Source organism: Mustela nigripes, chromosome 1 (assembly GCF_022355385.1).
Source record: "Mustela nigripes isolate SB6536 chromosome 1, MUSNIG.SB6536, whole genome shotgun sequence".
NCBI classification, from domain to species: Eukaryota; Metazoa; Chordata; class Mammalia; order Carnivora; family Mustelidae; genus Mustela; species Mustela nigripes.
In genome coordinates, this window is record NC_081557.1 from 120837305 (window position 1) to 120862000 (window position 24696).

At 38.4% G+C, this 24696-nt stretch overlaps 1 protein-coding gene and 1 non-coding gene across 2 annotated transcripts in view; one reads left to right on the top strand and one right to left on the bottom strand.

Moving 5' to 3' along the window:
* The window catches only part of ELP3 (elongator acetyltransferase complex subunit 3), a 109423-nt gene that overhangs the window by 9635 nt on the left and 75092 nt on the right, over positions 1 to 24696 (bottom strand). The window contains exons 12-14 of the mRNA XM_059372634.1: positions 23683 to 23748; positions 21853 to 22080; positions 20374 to 20455 (exon numbers count right to left, since the gene is read on the bottom strand). Of these exons, the coding sequence (XP_059228617.1) occupies positions 20374 to 20455; positions 21853 to 22080; positions 23683 to 23748 (376 nt within the window). The remainder of the gene's footprint in view (positions 1 to 20373; positions 20456 to 21852; positions 22081 to 23682; positions 23749 to 24696) is intronic.
* On the top strand, positions 17017 to 17123 carry LOC132009279 (U6 spliceosomal RNA). The gene has a single exon (XR_009401849.1). It is a non-coding gene; the product is annotated as a U6 spliceosomal RNA (small nuclear RNA).

Below are 24696 nucleotides of genomic sequence, written 5' to 3' on the forward strand. Positions count from 1 at the left end.
AGTTACGTAGATCTTGGGGGCCTCTTTCCTACTCTCAGAGGCTGGATAAATGTTCTATCTTCACCACTTTGCAGGCTCTGATGATGATGAGATATGGTGAAAGAAGAGTATCTTGAAATGTGTTGGAGTGATACTCTGTGATTCGGTTTCAGCGACCAGCCTCTATAGTTACCCTCCTGGCTTTCACCTGTGCCCCAGGATCTATAGCTCTTTTGGAGGAGAACATAAACCTGGTTACTTGTGTGCAGGAACTTTACACAGAATGCAGCCCCAGGACAGAGGTAAAGACCTGGGATGCCATGCACTCTGATGGGGTGACAGGAAGAGAGAGCTGGTCAGCACTATGTGGAAGTGCTCCTTACCCAACTGTGATCTCCAGCTAATTGCTCCAAGGCTGGCTGCCATGAGCTGCCTACCTCCTAGGACCCTATCACTTAGGGGAAACCAGGGGATAGAGTATTTCTCTGATCCTTTTTCTGTACCCAATACCTTCAAGCCTCAAACCCCTCACAGTGGGTGAAAATGCCTCCACTTTTCTGACCCCCTCTCCTTTCTTTCTTTGAAAAATGCATACCATTTAGCTTAAGTTTTGCATATTCTTAATACTGAGGAAAGAAAGGAAATCACGAAGTGTGTACCTACATGCCACTGCCTCAGCCACTGACTAAGGAGTAGCTTAATTACGGGTTGTTTAATGATCTTTAGTACAAGTGGGGGAATAAAAATCACAAAATCTTAAGATTAATAAAAGAGGAAAATGGAACAAATCTGTTAAATTCCACTCTGATTCTATTTTAGAAAACAAAGGCGGGGGGAAGAAGTAAGCAAAAGGAGTAAACTAGTCAGTGTGGTCCCTGAATTGGGTACAAAGTAGCTCTTTTCTTCTTCGTATTACTGCAGCCCTTTCCTTCTAAAAGGATAAATCCTCCACCAAAGCAGAGGCTGAGAAAACTGAAAACACATATTCCCTTTAAGAGAGAAAGTAAGTCAGGAGCAGGAGATGAGCCTACACCCCACCTAACTCCATTTCAAAACAAAGGAAGCCCAACAACGTTACAGTATAAAGCGGGAGGAGGAATTTAGCATTTAGAAATGCCAGGCATTGCATCTAGATATCTGACCTACTAACTCAAACACCTAACAAAGGGGCACCTGGATGGCTCAGGTGGTTAAGCGTCTGACTCTTGGCTTCAGCTCAGGTCATGAAGTCAGGATCCTGGGATCAAGCCTCATGTCAGGCTCCCTGCTCAGCACAGAATCCACTTGAGATTTCTCCCTCTCCTTTTACCCCTCCCCGGCTCCCCAGCATGCTCTCGCTCTAAAGTAAATAAAATCTTAAACAACAGACTCCCCCCGCCCCCTGCCAACACACACACACACACACACACACACACACACACACAAAACCTAACAAGACTGGAATTACTATCTTATGAGGAATGTGAGTTCCAGAAAGGGCGCTAACAAAAGGTCACAGAGTTAGGAAACGGAACCATAATTCAGACCCAGGTCCCTTGTCTCCACAGCTCACAGTATTTCTGCTAAGCTATAGCTGGGGTAGCACTGGGTATTGTAGATAAGTGCCCCAGCCACCTCCCCCACTCTGGCTTTAAACGTCAAGTCTGCTCTAGTAGCTGCACAGAATGGACAACTAACTGGCTTGTCTTCATCAACTTACCTCTCATACCTGTGTCTAGTTTGTCAGTATCATTTTTGATAAATCACTAGATGAAATAAACACAGTGACCTTATTTTCACCTCACTAATAGGGCTCAGTAAGAAAAGTTACATAAAACGGTCTGATAACATAGGCAATAACAAACTTTGTAAGCAGACAAGGCTTACAAGTGTGAGACCTACTGTTACTTTTCAGTAACTACTTGATAAATTGTCACCCTTTCTAAAATGAAGAAAAATACCATAAGGAGTTTGGAGGGAAAACGTGTGTGTGTGGGGGGGGAGCAACAAAGATGGAAAAATGATGGAACCGAGATCCCAGAGGAAGGGCAGTCAAGTCAGGAGGAGTATGAAACTTATAGAAAACAAGGTGACTTCAGGCTGGACTGTGGCACACTAAATGATTAAGATCAACTTGCCAGCTAAGAACAATCTAAAAATTTAGACAAATTCAAAAAACAAAACACCAAAGGTCTAATAGTTATTATCAGGCAGAGAATAAGGAGAAAAGGTGAGCTTTAAGAAGGGAGTAGACTTCTACCTTGGTGGTGGTTGCCAATCCAGGAAGGGCAGCTGAGATCTACAGAGAACAGATGGAGAAAAGTGGGACTGGGTAGGAGTCATGTGGCCACCAGAAGCAGAGAACTAGCTATAATACTGCTCATCTCACTCCTCTCCATGAAAGGTGCTCTGCACTGTGGGAGTAACTGAAAGCCAGAGTTGCTTCTAAGATTCAAGAAGATGAAGGAAAAGAAAAGAGTCTGAATCCAGAGCCTGGTAAAGGCACAGACTCCAGGGTAACAATTCCCTTTCTGGATTGTCTCTGAAAGGTTCAACTTTGAAGTGGAGAGAGGGACTGCTGGGGGGGGGGGGTCATTCACATGACCTGGATAAACCTCAAGCCTTGTTCTTGGACAACTAGTGCTCTTAGATGCCCTGGCTAAAGGAAACAGAGATCCTACTTGGATGAAGCTAACATCATCTAGGTTTTGAAGTATTCTTGAAAGCAAATTCTCTCATAAAATGTTCTGCAAATAAGAAGTGATGAGATATACTTTTAAACAAGGCAACAGGGTAACAAAAGGCTGCAGGTATTCCAGATCTGAGGTCCTCTGATGCAAATTGTAGAAGAACTATGCTTCCTACAGTTCACTGAGATAGAGACTGAATTTAAGACTATTTAAAAGCAACAAAAAACTAAAACATGATAGAACAGTTGAAAAAGATACTAGAATCAGAGAACTGAAAAATGAGGACTAAGGCATCAGTGAGTGAGTTTAGCAGTAGATTATACCGAATTAGAAGAAACTATCAATGATGACACATGGAGAAACAAAGCAATGGGGGTAGGGAAAGAGGGTATGGGACACAATGGATATAATGAGTAGGTCTAATGTATGTTTACCAGCAGTTCCAGGAAGTGGGGAGAAAATAGGATAGAGACAATATGGGATAGAGGCTGAAAATTACTCATTTAAAAAAGAAAAAAATCAACTCCCCCATGAAAGAAACCCAAGCATAGAAAACCCATACCCAGGAACACCATAGTAAAACTACAGAAAACACACTCTAAACCAGACAATATTAAAAAACAAAATCATAAAAGCAGCCAGAGAGATATCCTGAAGACAGACCTGAGAGTTCTTAACTGTATCATTAAAAGCCAAAGACAGTGGAAAAAGTCTCAAGGTGCTGAAAGCCAAAAAATACAAACCCAGAATTCTTAGTGAAAACTGCATTCAAGAACAGAATCAGATAATGACACGTCATATAATCAAATTTAGTTCACTAAAGTAAATTCTTTAGGCATAAAGAAAATAGTATTTGCAAATTACCTGATTACCCATCAACAATAAAACAGATAAAATGTGATATATTCATATCATAGGATCCTATATATCAATGAAAATAAAGAGCAAAGAAAGTAATAAATGTAACAGTAAGTCCAAATGAATATTAAATGTATATAACAATAATATTAGTAATAATGTCTTGTGGATTTTTAAAAAAGTATCACACATGGAGAAAGTTCAAAAAATATCTAAATGACCAATAAACATATGAAAAGGCAGTCAACTACATCAGTCATCAGGAAATAAAGATTAAAACTACAGAAAATACCACCACATACATACTGAACAACTAAAACTCTTACATATTCCTCGTGGGAGTAAAAATTGGTAGCAGTATAGGAAACCACTTTGTAGATTCTTATAAACACCTGTAACTCTCTGTAATCCAACAAGCCACTCTTAGTGCACTGCCCACAAACATGTCTGCACATGGGCCCCACGATACATATATAAGAATATTCATGAGCCCAAACTTGAAGCTATACAAATATCCAGCAAGAATAAAAAAAAAATGTGAGATATTTGCATAACGGAATCCTATATATCAATGAAAATGAGTGAAAATGAACACAGCCACACACAACGTGACTTCATCTCATTATATTGCACACAAGCAGCCAGAACAACAAATTTACTAAAATGATTTCATTTATCTAAAACTAACAACAAAACTACACTACAGTTTAGGGATTCATAGTTAGGTAATGGGAGTATAAAAAGAATACATGGAAGAAAATACCAAAAAAGCCAGGCTGCTGCTAGAAGGAAGAACGCAAGGAGGTGGAAGGAGAGGATGATGGGAGGGGTCAAGAGAGGGTACTTATTATATGGATGCTGCGTATGTTCTTGACCTAAGTAAGGACGACATAGGCATTGGTTAAACAATTTCTTGTTTAGCAGTTAATGAACTGTCCTATTTGTTACAGTTTACTGTCAACTTTTAAAAATGACAGATTAGTTAAGATTTGGTAATTTTAACTATTGTTTATTAAATAAGGAAATATATGCCTCATGTATGTGGAATATCAGAAAAACTTGGGTTTAGTGATTCCAACTGGACAAAGGAAGCACATGAAATTACTAATGTGATTTAATACAGGAAAAAATATTTAATATCATGTAATTATTGAGTATGTACTAGGAGCTAGAAATTAAGAGTTTTATCTGCTAAAATTCTTCAAGGAAAGAAAATTTCTGACCTGATAATTTAGAAGCTTTCATGTCTGAAGTAGGAAAATGAATTTGAAATCTGGAGCATTCCAGTTCTTTGACACTACCTCAGCTAAGACACAAGGCTGTCCCCTTCATCGCTAGTCATGTGTTGGACTGAATTAAAATTCAGCCTACATCACATTCCTAGAGCCAAACATGAAAAGAGAAAATATGCTAAATCTATCTTTTGAAACTTAAATCTGATTTTTCCAACTAGGCGCAAAAGACTGAGATGATGATTCATGATCATTTTTAAAAAATCATGGAATAAAAATAAAGAAACTGTTTTAATTAGTTTTGGGTTCAATTAATCAACTATTTATTGAGTGCTTGATATGTGCCTAGCAGCATTAATACAAGGCAAATGTATTCATTAGTTTCATTCATTTGCTATTGAAATGAGACTTTATTACATCTCATTGATCTCAGTTGGATGGCAATATTTCACTCTTCAATAATGCACACATATGAGAGTTGGGGAAAAGGCTTTTATTCCGAACGTTTGAAAATGAACCAATAAACTCAATGACCTGAAATCTTTGAAAGAGGTTTTCTTCCCTTATTCTAAAAAAAAAAAAAAAAAATCTTATAAAGTTACCCACAGATAATCTTAGTTCTTGAAAGCAGTTGATTATTCCAAGTCAAAAATACAGCACATTAGTACCTTATTCTCCATGATCTTGGAAGATACAGAGACTACCTGAGTAGAGCTCTAAGACCCAACCTGCTACCAGGCGGCCTGAAAGTTCCTCTAGCCATTCTGAAATGGCTATACTAAGATAAGAACAAAGACAAATTGAACAAAAAATAAAAGTAGGTAACTTATAAAGCAGACACAGAGAATCTAAATAAAAGCTAAAAGCTACTATGTTAACTTAGGGTAGGCTGATGGTGATTGGTTATCCTATAGCTCTTAGGTTTTTTTTTTCCTTCATAGGGTGTTTGATATAGGAGAACCCACAATCTTCTAATTCAGAAATCAAGTGGCTCTGTTCATATCAGTGCAGAATATGTGTATGTCACAGATCATTCTCACTACTTTGTTCATGTCCCAAATCATTAGTGTCTCTACAGTAGTTAAAGACTGTGCCATTGGTAACCTGGTATAGGAAGTGGGATCCCTTCTATTTATAGTCTTTTAAAAAACAGACTTTAAAAGAGCAAATGGTGGAGTAGGAAACTGCAGAGATCAGTTGCTCCACTGAATCTACTACTAAACTGGAAAAAAACAGAACCAACTATTTTGGGACAATGGAACTTTATAGCATCCAGGGGGGTGCCTGAGGAAGGGGCTGCTCAACTATGACAGGAAAGCAGCAGATGCAAAGCACCTACTATTCCTGATTTCTATGTAGCTGGCTGCAGCCATGGTGGGCAATAAACCCTTTTCTCTGAGAATGTGAGGCTGTATGTTTTGTTTGGTTTGGAGGCTCTTGGGGGGACTAGTGTTTTTGTTCTGTTCCCTCCTTGCTGTGGCTTCCCTGGGGTATTTATTGTAAGATTTGAGGAGACATACACTACCCTCTCCCGCTTTTAAAGATCCAGACATTTAAGAAAATCCCTGTTGGGTCACAAGCTGACTGCAGAGAGAACAAAAACTTCAGGGGCCACATGCAATGAAGAATCAACTTTACAAAAACAGTTTGGAAAAGTCACTACACAAATGGACGACTGTAGCCCTTAAAAGCAACCCTACAGAGGAGGACAGTCTGACCTGTATAATATTCAAATGTGCAGATCTTAACAACAATAGAAAATCCAGGAAAAAAAGAATTTGACAAAAGCTATGCTTAAGCCTAGACACTGGCATTACCAGGCAAAATCAACTGTATTAAATATGCTCAGAAGCTGAAGGAAACAATGGACAAAGAACCAAAGGAGCACAAACAACAAAAGCAAAAATAAGGGGGACTGCAATTAAGAAGCTTCTCTATAGCAAAAGAAATAATTAAAACAATGAAAAAACCTACAGAATGGGAAAAAATATATGCAATTCATATATGAATAAGGGGTTAATATCCATAATACTTAACCATACAACTGAGTAACAAAAAACAATGATTACAAATGGGCAGAGAGACTAAACTGACATTTCTCCAAAGAAAATATCCACACAGCCAACAGGTACATGAAAAGGTGTTCAACATCACTATTCATCGGGGAAATGGAAATCAAAACCACAATGATATGACCTCGCACATGTTAGTATGGCCACCAGCAAGAAGACAAAAGAACAAGTGTTGGCAAGACTGTGGAGAAAAGGGAGCCCTTGTGCATGCTGGTGGGAATATAAATTGGTGCTGCTCCTCTGGAAAACAGTATGGAGTCATCAGAAAATTAAAAACAGAATTACGAGGAAAAAAAAAAAGGAATTATCACATGATCCAGTAATTCTTCTTCTGGGTATAAACATCCAAAAGTCATGAAAACAAGACACTGAAGAGATATATTTACTCCATGTTCACTGCAGCATTATTGACACTAGCCAAAATATGAAAACAACTTTTGTGTCTGTCAATGGGTGAATGGACCCATTGTGGTATAGGGTATACAGTACATGCAACAGAGTATTATTCAGCCATGGGAAAGAAAAAAATCTTGCCATTTGCAACACGGATGGACCTTAAGGCCATTATGCTAGGTGATAAAATCAGACAAAGACAAATGGTGTATGATATCACTTATATACAGAACCTTAAAAAATAGTTGAATGTTAGTTGCCAGGGGCTGGGAGGGTGGAGGAATAGGAGCTATACTGTACCAGGGTACAAACTTGCAACTTGTAGATAAATAATTCTTGAAGATCTAATGCACAGCATAGTGATTATAGACAGCAATATTATAAACATCAAACTTGCTAAAAGATTAGATCTTAATCCTACCACAAAAAAGAAATGATAATAATGTGGTATGTTAGAGGTGTTATTAATGCCATAATGTGAATCATATTACAATATATAAATTTATCAAATCAACATATTGTATGCTTTAAATTTATACAATGTTATATATACTTCAAAACAAGAACTAAAAGAAATCAAACACTCTATGTACAAAGGAGGAATGTCAATAAAGAGAAATTATAAAAAGAAACTGAACAGAAATATTAGAGCTGAAAAGTACAGTAGCAAAAATATTTAAAATTTAATAGAGGAGTTCAATTGCAGATCTGAGCAGACAGAAAACAGAATCAGTGAACTTAAAGATAATGTGATTGAATTTATCCAGTCTAAGGAGCAGAAAGAAAAAAGAACAAGGAACCTAAGAGACCTGTTGAAACACCATGAAGCATACTAACATACACATAATGGAAGTCTCAGAGGGAGATGAGACAGATAAAGGGTAGAAAAAAAAATTTAAGAAAAAAATGGCCAAAATTTCCCAAATTTGATGAAAGATATGAAACTACACTCCTAAGAAGCTCAAAAGTTTCAAGTAGGATAAACTCAAAAAGATCTATCAAGGCACATTACAGACAAATCATCAAAAGCCAAAGAATCTTGAAAGCAGGGAGGAGTGACTCATCAAATACAAGGGATCCTCAATAGTATCAACAGCTAATCTCAGAAACCATGGAGGTCAGAAGGCATGGGCTGACACATTTAAAGTAAAGAAAGCAAAAAACAAACCTGTCAACTAAGAATTTTATATACAGCAAAATTATCTCTCATGGATAAAGAAGAAATTAAGATATCTTCAAATAAACCAAAGCTAGGAAAGGTTGTACCACTAGACTTACCCTGCAAGAATCCTTCAGATCAAAACAGAAGGACATTAGACAGTAAGTCAAAGCCATGTGAAGGAAGGAAGGAGGGAAGAAGAACAAAGAATGAATGAACACTGCTAAACATTAACTACATAGGTAAATACAAAAGCCAATATTATTGTACTGGTTTGTAACTCCTCTTCTCCCCTATATAATTTAAAATACAAATTCATAAAACAATAATTATAAATTTGTTAAGAGACTTATAGGTATAAAGATATTATATATATATATATATAATTTATGACAGGAACAAGGCAAAACAGAAACCGATATGTATGGAGCAAAATGTTTGCATACTATGAAAACTAAATTCATATTATTCAAACTAGGTTGCTCTAAGTTTAAGATGTTAATTGTAATCCCTCAGGTAATCACTAAGAAAATAGCTAGTAACCAAAAGAGAGCTGAGGTGGATATACTCCCAAAGAAAAGATATTTTTTTTCATTTTTTTAGAAAGCTAGTTTTTTTTTTTTTTTTTTTAAGATTTTATTTATCCACCTGACAGACAGAGATCACAAGTAGGCAGAGAGGCAGGCAGAGAGAGAGAGGAGGAAGCAGGCCCCCCGCGGAGCGGAGGGCCCGATGCGGGGCTCCATCCCAGGACCCTGGGACCATGACCTGAGCCGAAGGCAGAGGCTTAACCCACTGAGCCACCCAGGCGCCCCTAGTTTTTTTTTTTTTTAAGATTTTATTCATTCATTTACAGAGAGAAAGATATTATAAGCAGGTGGATCAGCAGGCAGAAGGAGAAGGAAAAGCAGGCTTCCCACTGAGCAGGGAGTCCAATCGGGGGCTCGATCCCAGGGCCCTGGGATCATGACCTGAGCCAAAGGCAGATGCTTAACCGACTGAGCCACCCTGGTGCCCCAAAGAAAAGATATATTAAGCCAAAAAAATGTACAGGAGGTGAAGAAAAAAAATGTTATGTATTGATAAAAAGTTCAATTCATCAAGGTTTAACAATTATAAACATATTTATACCTAACAACAGAGCCCCAAAATACATGAAGCAAAAATGGACAGAACTGAAGGGAGAAATAAATAGGTCTACATTAAGAACTGGACATCTCAATGTACATTTTTAATAATATCTTGTAAATAAGACAGAAGATCAGTAAGGAAATAGAAGACTTGAAAAACCCTTTAAACCAATTAGACCTACCAGACACATATAGAACACATCACTCAACAACAGCAGAATATACATTTTCCACAGTGGACATGAAGGGTCCTACAACTTGGATCATATTATCAGGTCATAAAACAAATCTTAATAAATTTATTAAGACTGAAATCTTACAAAGTATGGAAAAAAGTATAAAGAAAAAACCTGAAATCACTAAAATTAGAAATGAAAGAGATATTACTGGCTTTATAGAAATAAAAAGAATTATAAGAATACTATGACAACAACTTGGATGTGTGCATACACCAGTATACTGGATAATCCAGTTAAAATGGACAAATCCCAGAAACACAAACTACAAACACTGACTCAAGAAGAAAGAAAAGGTCTATATAGTCCTCTAACAAGTCAGGGAATCAAAATCCTCCAAACAAAGGAAAACCTAGGACTAGATGGCTTTACTGGTGATTTCTACTAAATGTTTATAGAATTAACACCAATCCTCAAACATTTCCAAAAAACTTAAAAGGAGGGACACTTCCTAACTTAGCATATGTGCCTAGCAACACCTTGATAATGAAGCTATACAAAGACAGTACAAAGAAAACTACAAACCTCTAACTTTATGAATGTATATGGAAGAAAATACTTGCAAATCACAGATCTTATAACAGTATCCAGAAAATATGAAGAATCCCTAAAATTCAACAACAGAAAGAGAACCCAATTAAGTAATAAGCAAAGGACTTGAACAGATGTTTTTCTAAAGAAGATACACAAATGACAAGCACAAAAAAGACATTAAGGAAATCAAAGTTAAAACCCCAGTAAAACAACACTCCACACCTACTAGGATGGTTATTTAAAAAAAGAAAAAAGGGAAAACAAGTGTTGGCAAGGATGCGGAGAAATGAGAACTCATGCATTGCTGATAGGGAACATAAAATGAGTGATGTGGCCATTGTAGAAAAGTTTGGTGATTCCTGAAAAAGTTAAAAAGAGTTTTATCCAGCAACTCTACTTTTTTTTTTAAAGACTTATTTATCTGAGATAGAGGGAGAGTGAGCGAGCATGCATGAGCCGGTGGGGTGGGGGAGGAGAGAGGGAGAGGGAAAAACAGACTCTCAGGTCATGATGCCCGGGACCTGGGATCGAGCCCCGCATCGGGATCTCTGCTCAGTGGGGAGCCTGCTTTCCTTCCTCTCTCTCTGCCTGCCTCTCTGCCTACTTGTTATCTCTGTCTGTCAAATAAATAAATAAAAATCTTTTTTAGAAAATGGTTATAATGGTAAATTTTGTCATATACAATTTACTACCTCCCCAAATTAAAAAAAAAAAGACTTTAAAGGTTCATTAACTATTTTCAGGTGTTTATGGGGGGGAAGGGGGTGTGGATAAGAGTGGGATATCTCTAAAGAGAAACCATGTACCCTCAGCCCAAAGGTAATCTTCTATATTCCATAACCTAGAAGATATAAATGGCCAATATCATAGATCTAAAGGATCAGACAGGATTTAGATAGGCTTGTAAAGGGAAATACAGACATGTCCTCATGGAAGAAAGATGACAGACAAAAGGTCAGATGCAGGGGCAACTTGTGAGGAAGGCCCGCCAAAGTCTGCTTAGGACAGTGTTAGGTATAACTGTGCTGCCATAACTGTTTCTATGAAAATTTGATATTGGGTTTGGGATAAGAACCCTTGAACCTACGTTGGCCCAAAGAGAGTCTATCCTGGGAGAAGGCTAAATGAAGTTTCCTGTAGAAAGGGACTGTATGCCTGTTAATCTCAAGTTAATGAAAACACATTTAACTTAGTAGGCAAAAAAGAGCTGTCACCAGATCCTCTCTTTATAAGGGGATGTATTCTCTCACCCTTTAAATCCACGCTGGCCCAGTGATGCTGGGTAAGCAACAGAATGGGGCCTAAGGCAGGCAGTGTCTAAGACGACTTCCAGAGTCCCTGTCTACTGGTATTCAGTCTTATATAATCCCTTCCCCTTGAGAGTGGGCTGGACTTGACTCTTTTCTAAGACCAGGTACAAGGACTATGGCTTCCATCTTGAGGGGCTCTCTGTCTCTGTGATCGCTCTAAGGGGGGAAGCAAGCTGACATGTGATGAGCAGCTCTACAGAGAGGCCTGTGTGGCATGGTGAGAAACTGTGGCCCTAGACCAACAGCCTGTGAGGAACTGAAGCCTGCCAAAACCACACAGTAAAACTGGCAGTGCATCTTTCAACCCCAATTGAATCCTGAAATGATTACATCCCCAGCTGATACCTTAACTGCAGCTTTGTGAGACACTGTGGGCCAGAGGTACCGGGCTAAGTTGCTTCTAGATTTCTGACCTACAGAAACTGTGTGGTAACTGCTTGTTTTCAGCCACTAAGTTTTGTGGTTATTTATTACACAGAGACAGATATGAATATAAGATTTCTGGGACTTCTAAGCCCAAGTCTTTGTTTCCTTCCTCTTCGAGCCCAGCCTTTCAAGCCATGGGACATGCAAGTCATCTGGAAAGGAACCAAGGTGCTCATGTTAATAGCCTCCACTGTGCACCTGCTACCGGCTAGAACTGAGACTCCAGACAAGCCAACCTAGTCAGTTAACAGCCATTTAAGCCACCCCAGCTAAGGCTCTAGACATCATGAAACAGAAATGAGCCATCCTTTCTATTCCCTGCTGAATTTCTGACCTACAGAATCACTAAGAAAATGAAATGCTTGTTCTGTTAAGCCACCAAATTTTGGTGTGGTGTGTTAGACAACAAGAAGTAACCAAACAATCACTAATTAGTAGGATTTGCAGTAAGAGGTTACAGAGCACACAGGGTCTAGATCTGAGGCTTAGATACACCAAACATCCATGATTCATTCATACATAGTGGAAAAACTGAACAACTGGATGCTCAGAGTGGGAGAAAATGGTGGTGGTGGTGGTTGGGGGGGGATATAAGGAAACATATCCCACGGCCACTATCTAAAACCCTAAATCTACCAGTTAATGTCTTGGAAATGTGAGCTATTAGAGACAACAGTTTAAGCCAGGCTGACCAAAAAATAAAAAGTCCCCTGTATTATACCCTGTTGGAATGAGAAATGTTTAAACTAAAAGACTCCATAAAAGCAGTATCTCAGTTGCCAAAGAAGGCAGCAAATGTTTTCCAGCATTATTTAGTGATCTGCTCACCCAAAAGGCAAGAAGCTGCCAAATCCTTGCCTCTAATAGATCTGAAAGAGGAAAGTTTTATCAAACTGAAGGGATTATAGCAATGTCATATATTTACAGAAAAGAACCATACTAATTATATGAAAGTTACACTGATAAGGAGTTAACATGGTAACAAACTAAAAACTGACTTTGTGACAGAGAGCATATGATAAGTAGTCCAGACTAGACCACTTTGGAGAAGGCCTTCTTCCTCAGAAAAAAGCCTGTGAAGTGTCTAACTTTACAATAAAAGCAGTCATTTCTATCCAAGCTCCCAGACCTCTTGGGAATATTATTAGAGGCCACGTGACATAACACTATTCCTCCTCCCAAGCAGATGCACACAGTCGTAATTCCCAATACCCCAAAACTAAGAGGAATAAGAATGGGGAGAAAAAGTATACAAATGTGTGTCAACATTAGCAAGGCTGTCCTCTGGGATGCTCATGTTCACATTTCTGAGATGCAAGGAGACTTGCTAGCAAGGACCTGGGAAGAGCAACAGCACTTGCCAGAGATTGTTCCTCAAGAGCCAACAAGCTAGTACCTACCTGGATCACTAGCTTTGGCTTAGGAAATCTCATCATAAATTCAGTTGCCGACAAGATCCAAACAGCGGAAACTCACTAGTGGCTTATTCAGGAATACTTGAAAAACATGCCTTAATAAATATAGTCATGAATACCAAGAGAGGGAGGAGTATAATGCACTTGGTATGCAAAGTACTACAATCTGGTACCTGATTCATCTACAAACTGAATAAATATCAAGTCAGGAATAATGGCCCCTGAGAGGAGCTGGGCAACAGTGCAATACAGACACCAATTAGCAAACATTTAGCTAATTTCTTATCCAGCAAAGTAGTATATCATCAATGCTAGTTAATAATGATGCTAAAATTAAGAAAATCCTGGTTGCACAGCAATATTTTATGTTCTATCTATTGACTTTAAAAAGGAAGATACTAGGGACACCTGGGTGGCTCAGTTGGTTAAGCGGCTGCCTTCGGCTTAGGTCATGATCCCCAGCATCCTGAGATCGAGTCCTACATCGGGCTCCTTGCTCAGCGGGGAGCCTGCTTCTCCCTCTGCCTCTGCTGCGACTCTGCCTGCCTGTGCTCGCTCTCTCTCTCTCTCTCTCTCTGGCAAATAAATAAATAAAATCTTAAAAAAAAAAAAGAGGAAGATACTAGCCACCATCATGATAAAATCCTGTGGGAACATGGAACAAAAAAGAAGTATGTATAATTGTTAGAACACCAAAATGGGAGAAATAGAGGAATATACAGAACCCTAACAGTGTGCATTTCATTAGAGGATAATTTATTAAAGAGAAATTATGAAAGAGATGAGACAGAAAGAAGAGCGAACCATCTCCTCCCTTCCTTACTGAGAAGTGCTAGGCACACATGCACGTGCAGCACAGACTGGTTTGCCTTTGGCAGGCTTCCTGTGCCCATCAGCAAACAGATAAGCCAAAACAAGGAAGGTTTTTCTAGGCATTTTGGTTAGGATTATGATTCCACTACCAGACAGAACCAGTTACAAATACATGCTTCTTTTCACCTAGATTTTCATGCAAAGAATAAAGTAAAGCTACCTTCACCTTAAATTAAGAGAGATGGTTGCTGCTTGGAATACAGGTGAAGTTTCTGGGGTCCCATAAGTAAACCTAAGCCATTTGTAGTTTAATGAAACCAAATGACTGTTATTTTCTGCCCACATATCATTAAACACTGGCTCTGGGGTACCAGACCATTAATTTCGGTCCTAGGAAACCATACTGGGTTACGTAAGGCACAGGCATGTTGATGTTTTTTCACTGGTAGGAGTTGTAGATATAGTTTTAGAATCATATTCTGAGCATCATGATTTAGAATGATCTCATCTCCACAGGGACTTGTTTACTCATTCTATATTTAAGGTTTAAGTTTTATTCACCCTGTATATTTACCTTCTCCCCTTCCCTCTTCTGTGCCTGTTTAATGGGTTTAAGCAAAATGGCTAACAGTCTCTGACTTCAGTGATTTCTGTCATCAACCATTCAGACATTTTCCTCATTTCTCACCACCACTGTGTGATCTATTAGCCTGGTACAATTCTTGGCCAATGGCCATATTAATTTTCTACTTGAAAGAACACAAATAGAATAGTGCTTATGACGAAGGTACTAGGGGGAGCTTGGGGAATAGCTGTTCGTCTTGATGCATAGCAATTAGCCTGGCAAACAGAAACGGTAACATGACTGGATCTGATACCTAGCCAAAATTGCCAAAAGGGAAAAAAAAAAAGTCATTCTGTTGGGGGTATTAAGTGGCTTTTTAAATAGTAGCTATCATCAGTTATATTTGCCCTTTTGGAAAGGGTATGGGCAGTATAACATCAGAGATCTCCAGTTTCCATGGTGATTATTAGTAATGGCATTTCAAATGTTGTAGTTAGATTCTACAGTATAATCACTTCACTTTACACCATAAGACAGGGCAGAGAAAAAACTGCTTTATCTTAACACATTAAAGAATGTTCATCATCCACTTAAACATCACAGCTTTTCAAGTAGACAGAATTTGTTAATCTTAAACAGATGTATGTTGACAGAACCTACATGAGTAAGTTGGGGAGAGATCCTAAAGCACTTGGATATAATGGGGACTAATTAATTGCTTAGATATTTAGCAGTAATTAACTGCCTACACATTATTTTGTAAATTGGTTGTTCTTATCCTATTGATTTACTCATTTTTGTATGCAGAAAAAGATTATTTTCCTATTCTGAGGCAATTAGTCATGAACTGAGATGTAATGTAAGTAGAGAGAAAAATCTATCTTCTTCTGCAGTTAAAGATAATCCACGTGGTGAGGACTGAGTTAGCTGTGCGGCTTAATAGAAACATCCCTCAAACATAGGGTAGCACTTTGTACTCCTCTGCCCTCTCAGTGCTGGTTCCTTGAACTTGGGGGAAGCCAAACATTTCATTTTTGCTTTAATACTCACATTTGGAGTTGATGGTTAATTTAAAAACACAGTTTACTTTCCAAGACAAATACGTGTGCTTTAAAAAATAGAAAGAATTATTTTTAAAAGTCTAAGAAAGTGCTTCATTTGACTCCAATAAACAAGAAAATTTGTAATTTTCTCATGTAGCTATAAAGTTAATCTTTTAAAAAAAGGATCAATCAGCTGTAAAATATTCAGTATATACCCTCTAGAAACAAAATATATTAAGGTAACAAAGATAAAATGGCCGATTGGTTTAAGATAAAAAAACGATTTGTTTTTAATAGAGAAAAATAGAGCACATGGAATCCTTCTGACTAGTGTTTCAAATCAGATCTACTGTGCAGTTAATCATATTGTCTGAGACAGAATCAAAGATCATAAATCCAAGTAACAGAAAATCTGCTGGCAAGTTGAGGGGAAGTAATAATGAATCAGAATGTAATTAAAAAAAACCTCTACATAAGTGCATTACTCTTATAGTCACAGTAACCAGAATGATAAATGACCTGTCTCTTCCTTGCTCAAGCTACTAGTTATGGCAGAACAGAATATCTAGGCCACCACTGTGTACAAAAGCCTACAGACAGAACAAGGATGGATTTACAAATTAAGGACAAGGTCATAAAAAAAAGTATCACCAAATTGTGACTGAAGTCAATATGCATCCACAAATCATGGATAGGAGAACCTACCTATGGGAAGCTGTGTTAATTTTCACCATCAAATACCCAATGTACAAGGAGATGGAACTCAAATACTAATGAAACCGAAGGGCTTCCTAACATGGTTTCAGAAAAGAATCTACTTTAGACGTAATCAGTAAAACATAACTGGTTACTCTGAGCACTATAACAGATTAAGACACTGAAGGGCCGAATTCTAGATTCTATAACTGTAAAAGATAACCTACCTCCATTGTTTTTAGTAAGGAAAGAAAGGTCCATGGCGATCAAGTAAAATTATCCAAGATCACAAGGAATGCTACAATCAACAAAGGAATGGAATCCAACCACCCCCCAAACGTCTCCTCTTATACAGCCCAACTAATGAAACACTGTGAAAAAGCACAGTGCACAAACACTAATGTGATCAGTTTTTCATTCTAAGGATTGATTTATGGAGAACAACTGCCTGACTTTTTACAAAAACAAATTAAAACACACACACATGTACTTGCATCAGCAGCATATATACTAAAATTGGAATGATACAGAGAAGATTAGCATGGCCCCTGTGCAAAGATGACACGCAAATTCGTGAAGCATTCCATATTCTTAAACCACAGTGAGATACACCTTACACCAATCAGAATGGCTAAAATTAACCATCTAGGTGTTGGTGAGGATGTGGAGAAAGGGGAAACTCCTACTCTCTTGGTGGGAATGCAAGCTGGTGCAGCCACTCTGGAAAACAGTATGGAGGTTCCTCATAAAGTTGAAAATAGAGCTACCTTATGACCCAGCAATCACACTACTGGGTATTTACCCTACAGATACAAATGTAGTGATCTGAAGAGGCACACGCACCCCAATGTTTATAGCAGCAATGTCCACAATAGCCCAACTATGGAAAGAGCCTAGATGTCCATCAATGGATGAAAGGATAAAGAAGATGGGGTGTGTATATATATACAATGGAATACTATGCAGCCATCAAAAGAAATGAAATCTTGCCATTTGCAACAACATGGCTGGAACAAGAGGGTAATAAGAGAAATAGAACTGAGCAAAATAAGTCAATCAGAGAAAGACAATTAGCATATGATCTTACTGATATGAGGAATTTGAGAAACAAGACAGGATCATAGGGGAAGGAAGAGAAAAATGAAACAAGATGAAACCAGAAACCAGAAAGGGAGATAAACCATAAGAGACTCTTAATCTTAGGGAACATACTGAGGGTTGCTGGTGGTCGAGGGGAGGGATAGGGTGGCTGGGTGATGGACACTGAGGACAGTATGTGCTATGGTGAGTACTGTGAATTGTTTAAGACTGATGAATCACAGACCTGTACCCCTAAAACAAATAGTACATTATATGTTAATAAAACACACACACACTATAAAGTAAAGTAAAGAATGAACAAACATGGAAGGACAAAAGCAACATAAAAGACAGGTGATGATAATACATTAAATCTGCACTGCTCAAAGTTCTGAATAATGGACATCTCAGGTATCTAATTCACAAGCCTAACTGAAATAGTAAAGTAAATACTAAATTACAGCAATAAAATGCATACAAAGAGCAAATGTTCTTGGCTTTTTGATCAGATGTTGAGTCAAAGAGAAAGTTAAGGCCTTGTGTGCTTTCCTCAGTAGAAAGCAATGGTCTAGTATATAGACTAGAGTGACCCGAAGTAACGCTTCCTTCCTCCCACAGAACTCTGGTTTCAAAAAGACAATCCAGGACTACAGAAACCCACTGGCCAAAAGAAATCTCCTATACAGAAATCTAGTGGTCCTACTGTAGTGCTGATAAGCAGAAAGGTTCTTCCCTGCTTTCAGTAAGTCCCTTCTTATTATTTTAAAAATCCTACAGGCAGACGATCTGAAATTGAGCTTTTAGATTATGATAAAAAGCCAGAAAAAGGACAGGTGCTGATTTCCACTTAGACACCCTGCTCATAAAAAACAATAACTGAGGCTCTTACGTGCAACTGAATAGAACCTCAGGCCAGTCAGGGGCCCTCTGTGCATGTAACATTTCTCAAAAGAAAGATATTAGGAAGGCTAATGAAATAATGTGGAGAAGTGATAGATTACCAATGTTCTTCCGTTTTAAAATTGAAGACATTCCCACAGATATGAGAAAACCATGTGACTGCAAAGCAGACTGTGGGAGTGTAGGCACTGCCAGGGTCACGGAGAGTATCCAGACCTTAATGATTTGGAAGAGAATATGAGAACCTTGCTACTTGAAGTGTGGTCTGAAGGTATCACCTTGGCAGAGGTATCACTGAGAACTGGTTAGAAATGTAGGTTCTCAAGCCCCATCCCAGACTGAAACAGAATCTTCATTCTAACAATATCTCCATGTGAAGCACAAGCACATTTAAAGCTTGAGAAGTACTGTGCTGAAAACACTGACAGCGTCTAGCAAAAGGGACCACTGAAATTTCAGGTGCTTTCAATCCTTCACAGATGTGTGTAGAAGGAGTCCTGAGTCAGGCGGCCCTTTCCTGGTACTGGGAAATGTTAACTTCTGAACCACCACAGGTTAAACAGTTGAAAGGTAAACATTTCTTATTACAAATATCAGTCAATCAGATGAGCCTCATTAAGTCCCTCTTTAGTGAAATTAAAGATAACAGAGGAAAATATATAAAGCCATGTTGAGAAATGTTTTACTTATCTGTCTGGATAATGCCAAGAAAACCACAACCACACTAAGCGATTAAGTAAGCCTGTGTCATTATATTTTCATAATTATAATTGTTAAAACCCAGGTAAGGTTATTGATTTATTGATTAGCAGCAACTTATTGATTAAAAAACCTTTCAGAAAAGATTATTTAAAAGATCTTCAAAGAAAATAATCTGCCTCTAAGAGAAAATATTTTCTAATGGAAAAACAAATTCTGGAGGGAAAACAACCTATATTCTGATCATAGCTTTCCCCCATGCAAGCTTCTTACTGGGAACAGCAATTTTTGTAAGGATATACTACTAAAGTGTAGGAATGAAAGGGTATACATAAGGTTGTTTTTGCTCCATTCATACTAGAATTTCCTTTTCGTGCCCACTTCCTCAATTACCTAGACAAAGTACGGGGAAACTTCCAAACAAGGGAAAGCTATTTCCCACAAGCAAAGTCACTGAGGGCAATACTTAAGGAGCAAAAAACACTACCTTTAAACATCTTGTACTGGCACCTGAGATCCATTTTAAGTTTCTGAACAACAATATTGATAATGGCCACACTGGTTTACTTTTTCTTGGATTTTTTTTTTTTAAAGATTTTATTTTTATTTTTATTTTTTTTAAAGATTTTATTTGTTTATTTGACAGACAGAGATTACAAGTAGACAGAGAGGCAGGCAGAGAGAGAGAGAGAGAGAGGGAAGCAGGCTCCCTGCTGAGCAGAGAGCCCGATGCGGGACTCGATCCCAGGACCCTGGGATCATGACCTGAGCCGAAGGCAGCAGCTTAACCCACTGAGCCACCCAGGCGCCCCTTTTTCTTGGATCTTTATCACCAAATTTCATCTTCCCAGACAGAGTGGGCACAAAGCACAAGAGAGGAAATGACCATGACAACTAGTGGGACAGACAGATGACTGGTGTGACAGACAGCAAGGAAGGCAGGATCCAGATTACTGGTCTTGCCACTCAGAGATGGAGTGCTTCTGAAACTATGCCACCAAACTGTTTGCAGTAATTCTGTGTCTGACCACGAGTCTTTCACTATTATACTCTGTCCAATTGTGAATAATCATAAATGGGGGCAAGAGAGGCCTGAGATCATTTTAATTGTGATACCAAGTTAAAAACGTGAATGAATCATGAACTCTGTCTTCCTCCAGTTACCTGATATAACAGCTATTTTCCCAGATCCATGTTCTTCTCTAGCTATTCTTTCTGCCTCCTCCATCAGCAGCATGCCAAATCCCTGGAAAGAGCAAAAGAGGGGTTAGGGAATTAAGAAGGAAGGAAGTCATTATGAGGATATGTAAAACAAAAGGGATAATATTCAGTAGTTGCTAAAATCTGTTAAAATAAGAGTGACCAAAAAAAATTATGGGGATAAGAATACAGAAACCATTCAATTATACCAAAAATACACTATAGCAGACTAGTAAAAAAAGGCAATAATTTTGCAACAAAAGCCATCAAAAGGTAATCTATGGATCATGTAATCTCATTACAGGCTGGTGGTAATTGCCTCTCAACTTCTGTCTCTTTTAATTTTTTTTAAAGGTTTTATTTATTTATTTATTTGACAGGCAGGGGTCACAAGGAGGCAGAGAGGCAGGCAGAGAGAGAGGGAAGCAGGCTCCCTGCTGAGCAGAGAACCCGATGTGGGACTCGATCCCAGGACCCTGAGATCATGACCTGAGCCGAAGGCAGCGGCTTAACCCACTGAGCCACCCAGGCTCCCCTGTCTCTTTTTAAATAAGCTCTAGGCAATCTCCAGGTGATGAAGTCTGGGGCATCCAATCTTTAATCTATTAGTCACCCCTCCAATTTCTAAAAGGTTTTGAAACCAGGCAATATTCTTAAATCACCAAGTCTGGGGTTTACGCTATATCCACCATTAGTGGTTTTAAGCTATTTTGTGGAAATTTGAAAAAGTGAGTTATTTATTTAGGTTGTTCGTGGGGAGCGGAATAGCATTCCACTATATATCAGATAGAGCTTGCGTCTATGAAGAGCTTTAATATTTCACAAGTGCTTTACATTATCATCTGCTTTGATTTCATAATACGTAGTTGAACCATAAGAAATTGCTGGTATTAAACCACTTCTGACTTTCAAAAATAGAAATTTCATGTGGTTTAACCTAATACTGTATCCTACTTGACTCTCAAATTTGTCACTCACTCCTTCCCTCTCACACCCAAAAGGATACAAGTCGGAGAGAAAACATCCCTGAACATCAACTATTAGTTCCTCCATTTCTGTATTTGCCTTTCCCCTTCCTCTTCCCTCTTTCACTGTCTCTTCCTCCAGCCCCTCCCGCTACCCACTCTTTTTCACTTTTCCTCCCTTGGGCAATTTCTTTCTCCTTCCTTCCTAATCTATTTTTGAGAGAGAGAGTGTGTGTGTGTGCATGTTCCCCGGAGAGGGAGCAGGGTAAGGGGGCGGGGTGGAGGGAGGGTCTGAGGAGGAGAGAGAATCTCACAAAGCTCCTAGATCAGCATAGAACCCAATGCTGGGCTTGATCTCATGACTCTGAGATCATGACCTGAACCAAAATCAAGAGTCAGACGCTTAACTGACCGAGCCACCCAAGTGCCCCTGGGCAATTTCTTAATTATAGTCAAAGAGAGATGGAATACAGGATACCTGATGCTGAAATTTAGTAGGATCTCGACTGCTCACAGGGACGACACTTCCATACACATGCAGCTCTCGAACTATGGAAACACCTCCAACCAATTCAAAACGGAACGTTTCTTCTGAACACTTTCGTAATCGCAGGAGGCCAATCAATATGTCTTGATCTGGGTCTTCATATGATAAGAATGTTTCCCAGCCACCATTTGCAACATAATCTCTCCTCACCAATTCAACCTGTTGAATAAAAATAAAAACTTCTTTTAAGTTAGACAAAAAACAAACAAACAAACCCTTAATCAGGGAATAGAATTCATTTTTATAAGTATTTACTTATTTAGGCTAATATACCCAATTAAGGATAAAGAATGAATAATCATGAATTATGTTCCTTCTTGTCTACTCTCACATATCATTGATTAAATAAGAGTTCAGGCCTTATTCAAGGAATATTATAAAAGGAAAACACATTTGAACTTCATTAACCTTGAAATTCTTGCAGAAATCTGGCTCAGTAAAGGCTTCAATGTACTTATATCTTTGGATTCTCCAAGAAGAGTCTCTAATAAAATTATATATTATATCACATGTGTAGCTCTTGGGAGCACCACTGAGCCCCATAACAGTCAGGTGGCGCAACAGTTTCATTTCCTAGCCTTTATCTCTTCTGTGAAAACCTGCTTTTGGGGGAAAAATGTGCTATTGGTCACTTGTTTCTTGATGGGATTTTAAGAAAGTATGGAATCCCTTTAAAGGGATAAGCCTTTAAAATATTATACCTAGTTAGTGATAAGATTAGAACATCAAAGAAATTCAAGCACCGGAAAGTAGCTTTTGGGGGAAGCTCCTGTTGTAGCAATCTACATAGGCTTTTCACTCTTCAACTCATTGTTCAAGTGCCCCTTGACCTTTGCATTTATATAAGCAATATTTAACAGTATGCACAGAAAAACCTACATATGTGGACAAGGTCACATCCAGACACTTTCCAAAAATGGGTGGATTATGACCTTAGTGAGTGAACTGTAGTGAGTGAACAATTCAGAATGATGGTTATGTTTCTTTCTTCTCAAACTTAATGTTTGCTAACTAACTGGACTGCAAAGGAATGTGGAAAAATGATTAACTTTGTTTGGGTTGACTTTTTTCCTCAAGAGGTCCCAAATGTTAAAAATATCAATGCAGGTATCATCTAGTCTTTCTCAAATGGGGTTCTACAAGAGAGTTAACTCATAGGAAATATGGCACATAGCTAGGCATTATACGTAAATAGGAGAGAAGTTAACTCGCTATAAACAATGAACCTTTTGGGGCATTAGGCTTAAGTTTTGTGGAACCCCTGTTGATAAAGGCCTATCCATTTGATTATCACCAATAGAGTAGAATTTAATAGCTGTATACACAGAAATAAACATCTCATTTAGCTCTTCCTGAAGGTAGCCACTAGCTGCATGTGGCTATTTATATTTGAATTAAAACAAATAAAATTAAAAACTCAGTTCCTTAGCTGCACTAGTCACATGTCACATGTGACTGGTGGCTGACACTATACTGGATGGTGCAAATTATAGAATATTTTCAACCCTGCAGAAAGTTATGGTGGATTGTGCTGATCCAGAATGAAGCTCAGGGTTGTATTTCCTAGCCTGGCTCTTCTACAATTCACCCACCCTCATATTTGCCTCTCTTGTCTTGTCATCTCTATCTGATCCTCAATTACTTTGCTTAGTTTACTTACTAACTTCTAGGGATCAGTCCTGTTGGTTAGAAAGTATGGATCCAGGCTTGCCAAAGATTAATGATCAGGGCCCACTCTCTCTATAAAATGAAGAAACTAACCTGGTATGGCCGTACTTTGTGATGAATTTCTTGGATTCCAACCTCTCTGGTTCTTACATCTCGACACTGCCCAAAAAAAAAAATAAAAAATTAAAAAAAGGTGGAGGAGAGGGGCAAGTATAAAACTGGTAACTAAATTTTTATTCACACCTTTCCATCAAATCCTGGGCTCAAAATTAAGTTTGGACACAATTTACAAGGAGATTAAAAAGAATTAAATTTCAAAATAAAACCATCTTTACTAAGTCTGAGGATAGGGGGAAATGGTAGTGCTTTAAAAACAAGCTTAGAATTCTGAGAGCAGGGATGCCTGGGTGGCTCAGTTGGTTGGACGACTGCCTTCGGCTCAGGTCATGATCCCGGAGTCCCGGGATCGAATCCCACATCGGGCTCCCGGCTCCATGGGGAGTCTGCTTCTCCCTCTGACCTTCTCCTCGCTCATGCTCTCTCTCACTGTCTCTCTCTCTCAAATAAATAAATAAAATCTTAAAAAAAAAAAAAAGAATTCTGAGAGCAATATGTAATACTCAAAGTAAATAATGTATGTTCTAAAATCTGACAACAGTTTTACCCAGGGGATATAACTAAACCTGAAAGTATAATCCAAAACTATGTATATAGAAGAATAAGAAGAAAATTCCTCATTTTTTAAAACCTTCACCATTTTATGGCAGTTAAAATTTTTAGCATCATCATGTTTCTGTCATTTTACAATGTCAAAAAGAAGGATGCTGGAAGACTGCCGTGTTTTGTTTTTGTTTTTTTGCATTGTGGAAGAAAGGCTGGGAGAAAGGAAGAGGTTAAAAAGGAAGAAAAGAAGGAACCCAGAGCTATTTATTATACAGTCCAAACCATAGTCATGAGATCATCACTAGGAGGCACATGATACACATGCAATGCCTGGTCTCTGCAAGGCCAAGCTCATGTGATACAACTCTCACTCTTATTCCACAACCCAGTGTGTACACTATATAGCCGGACATTTATAATTACAAAATCCTCACAGTATTACAT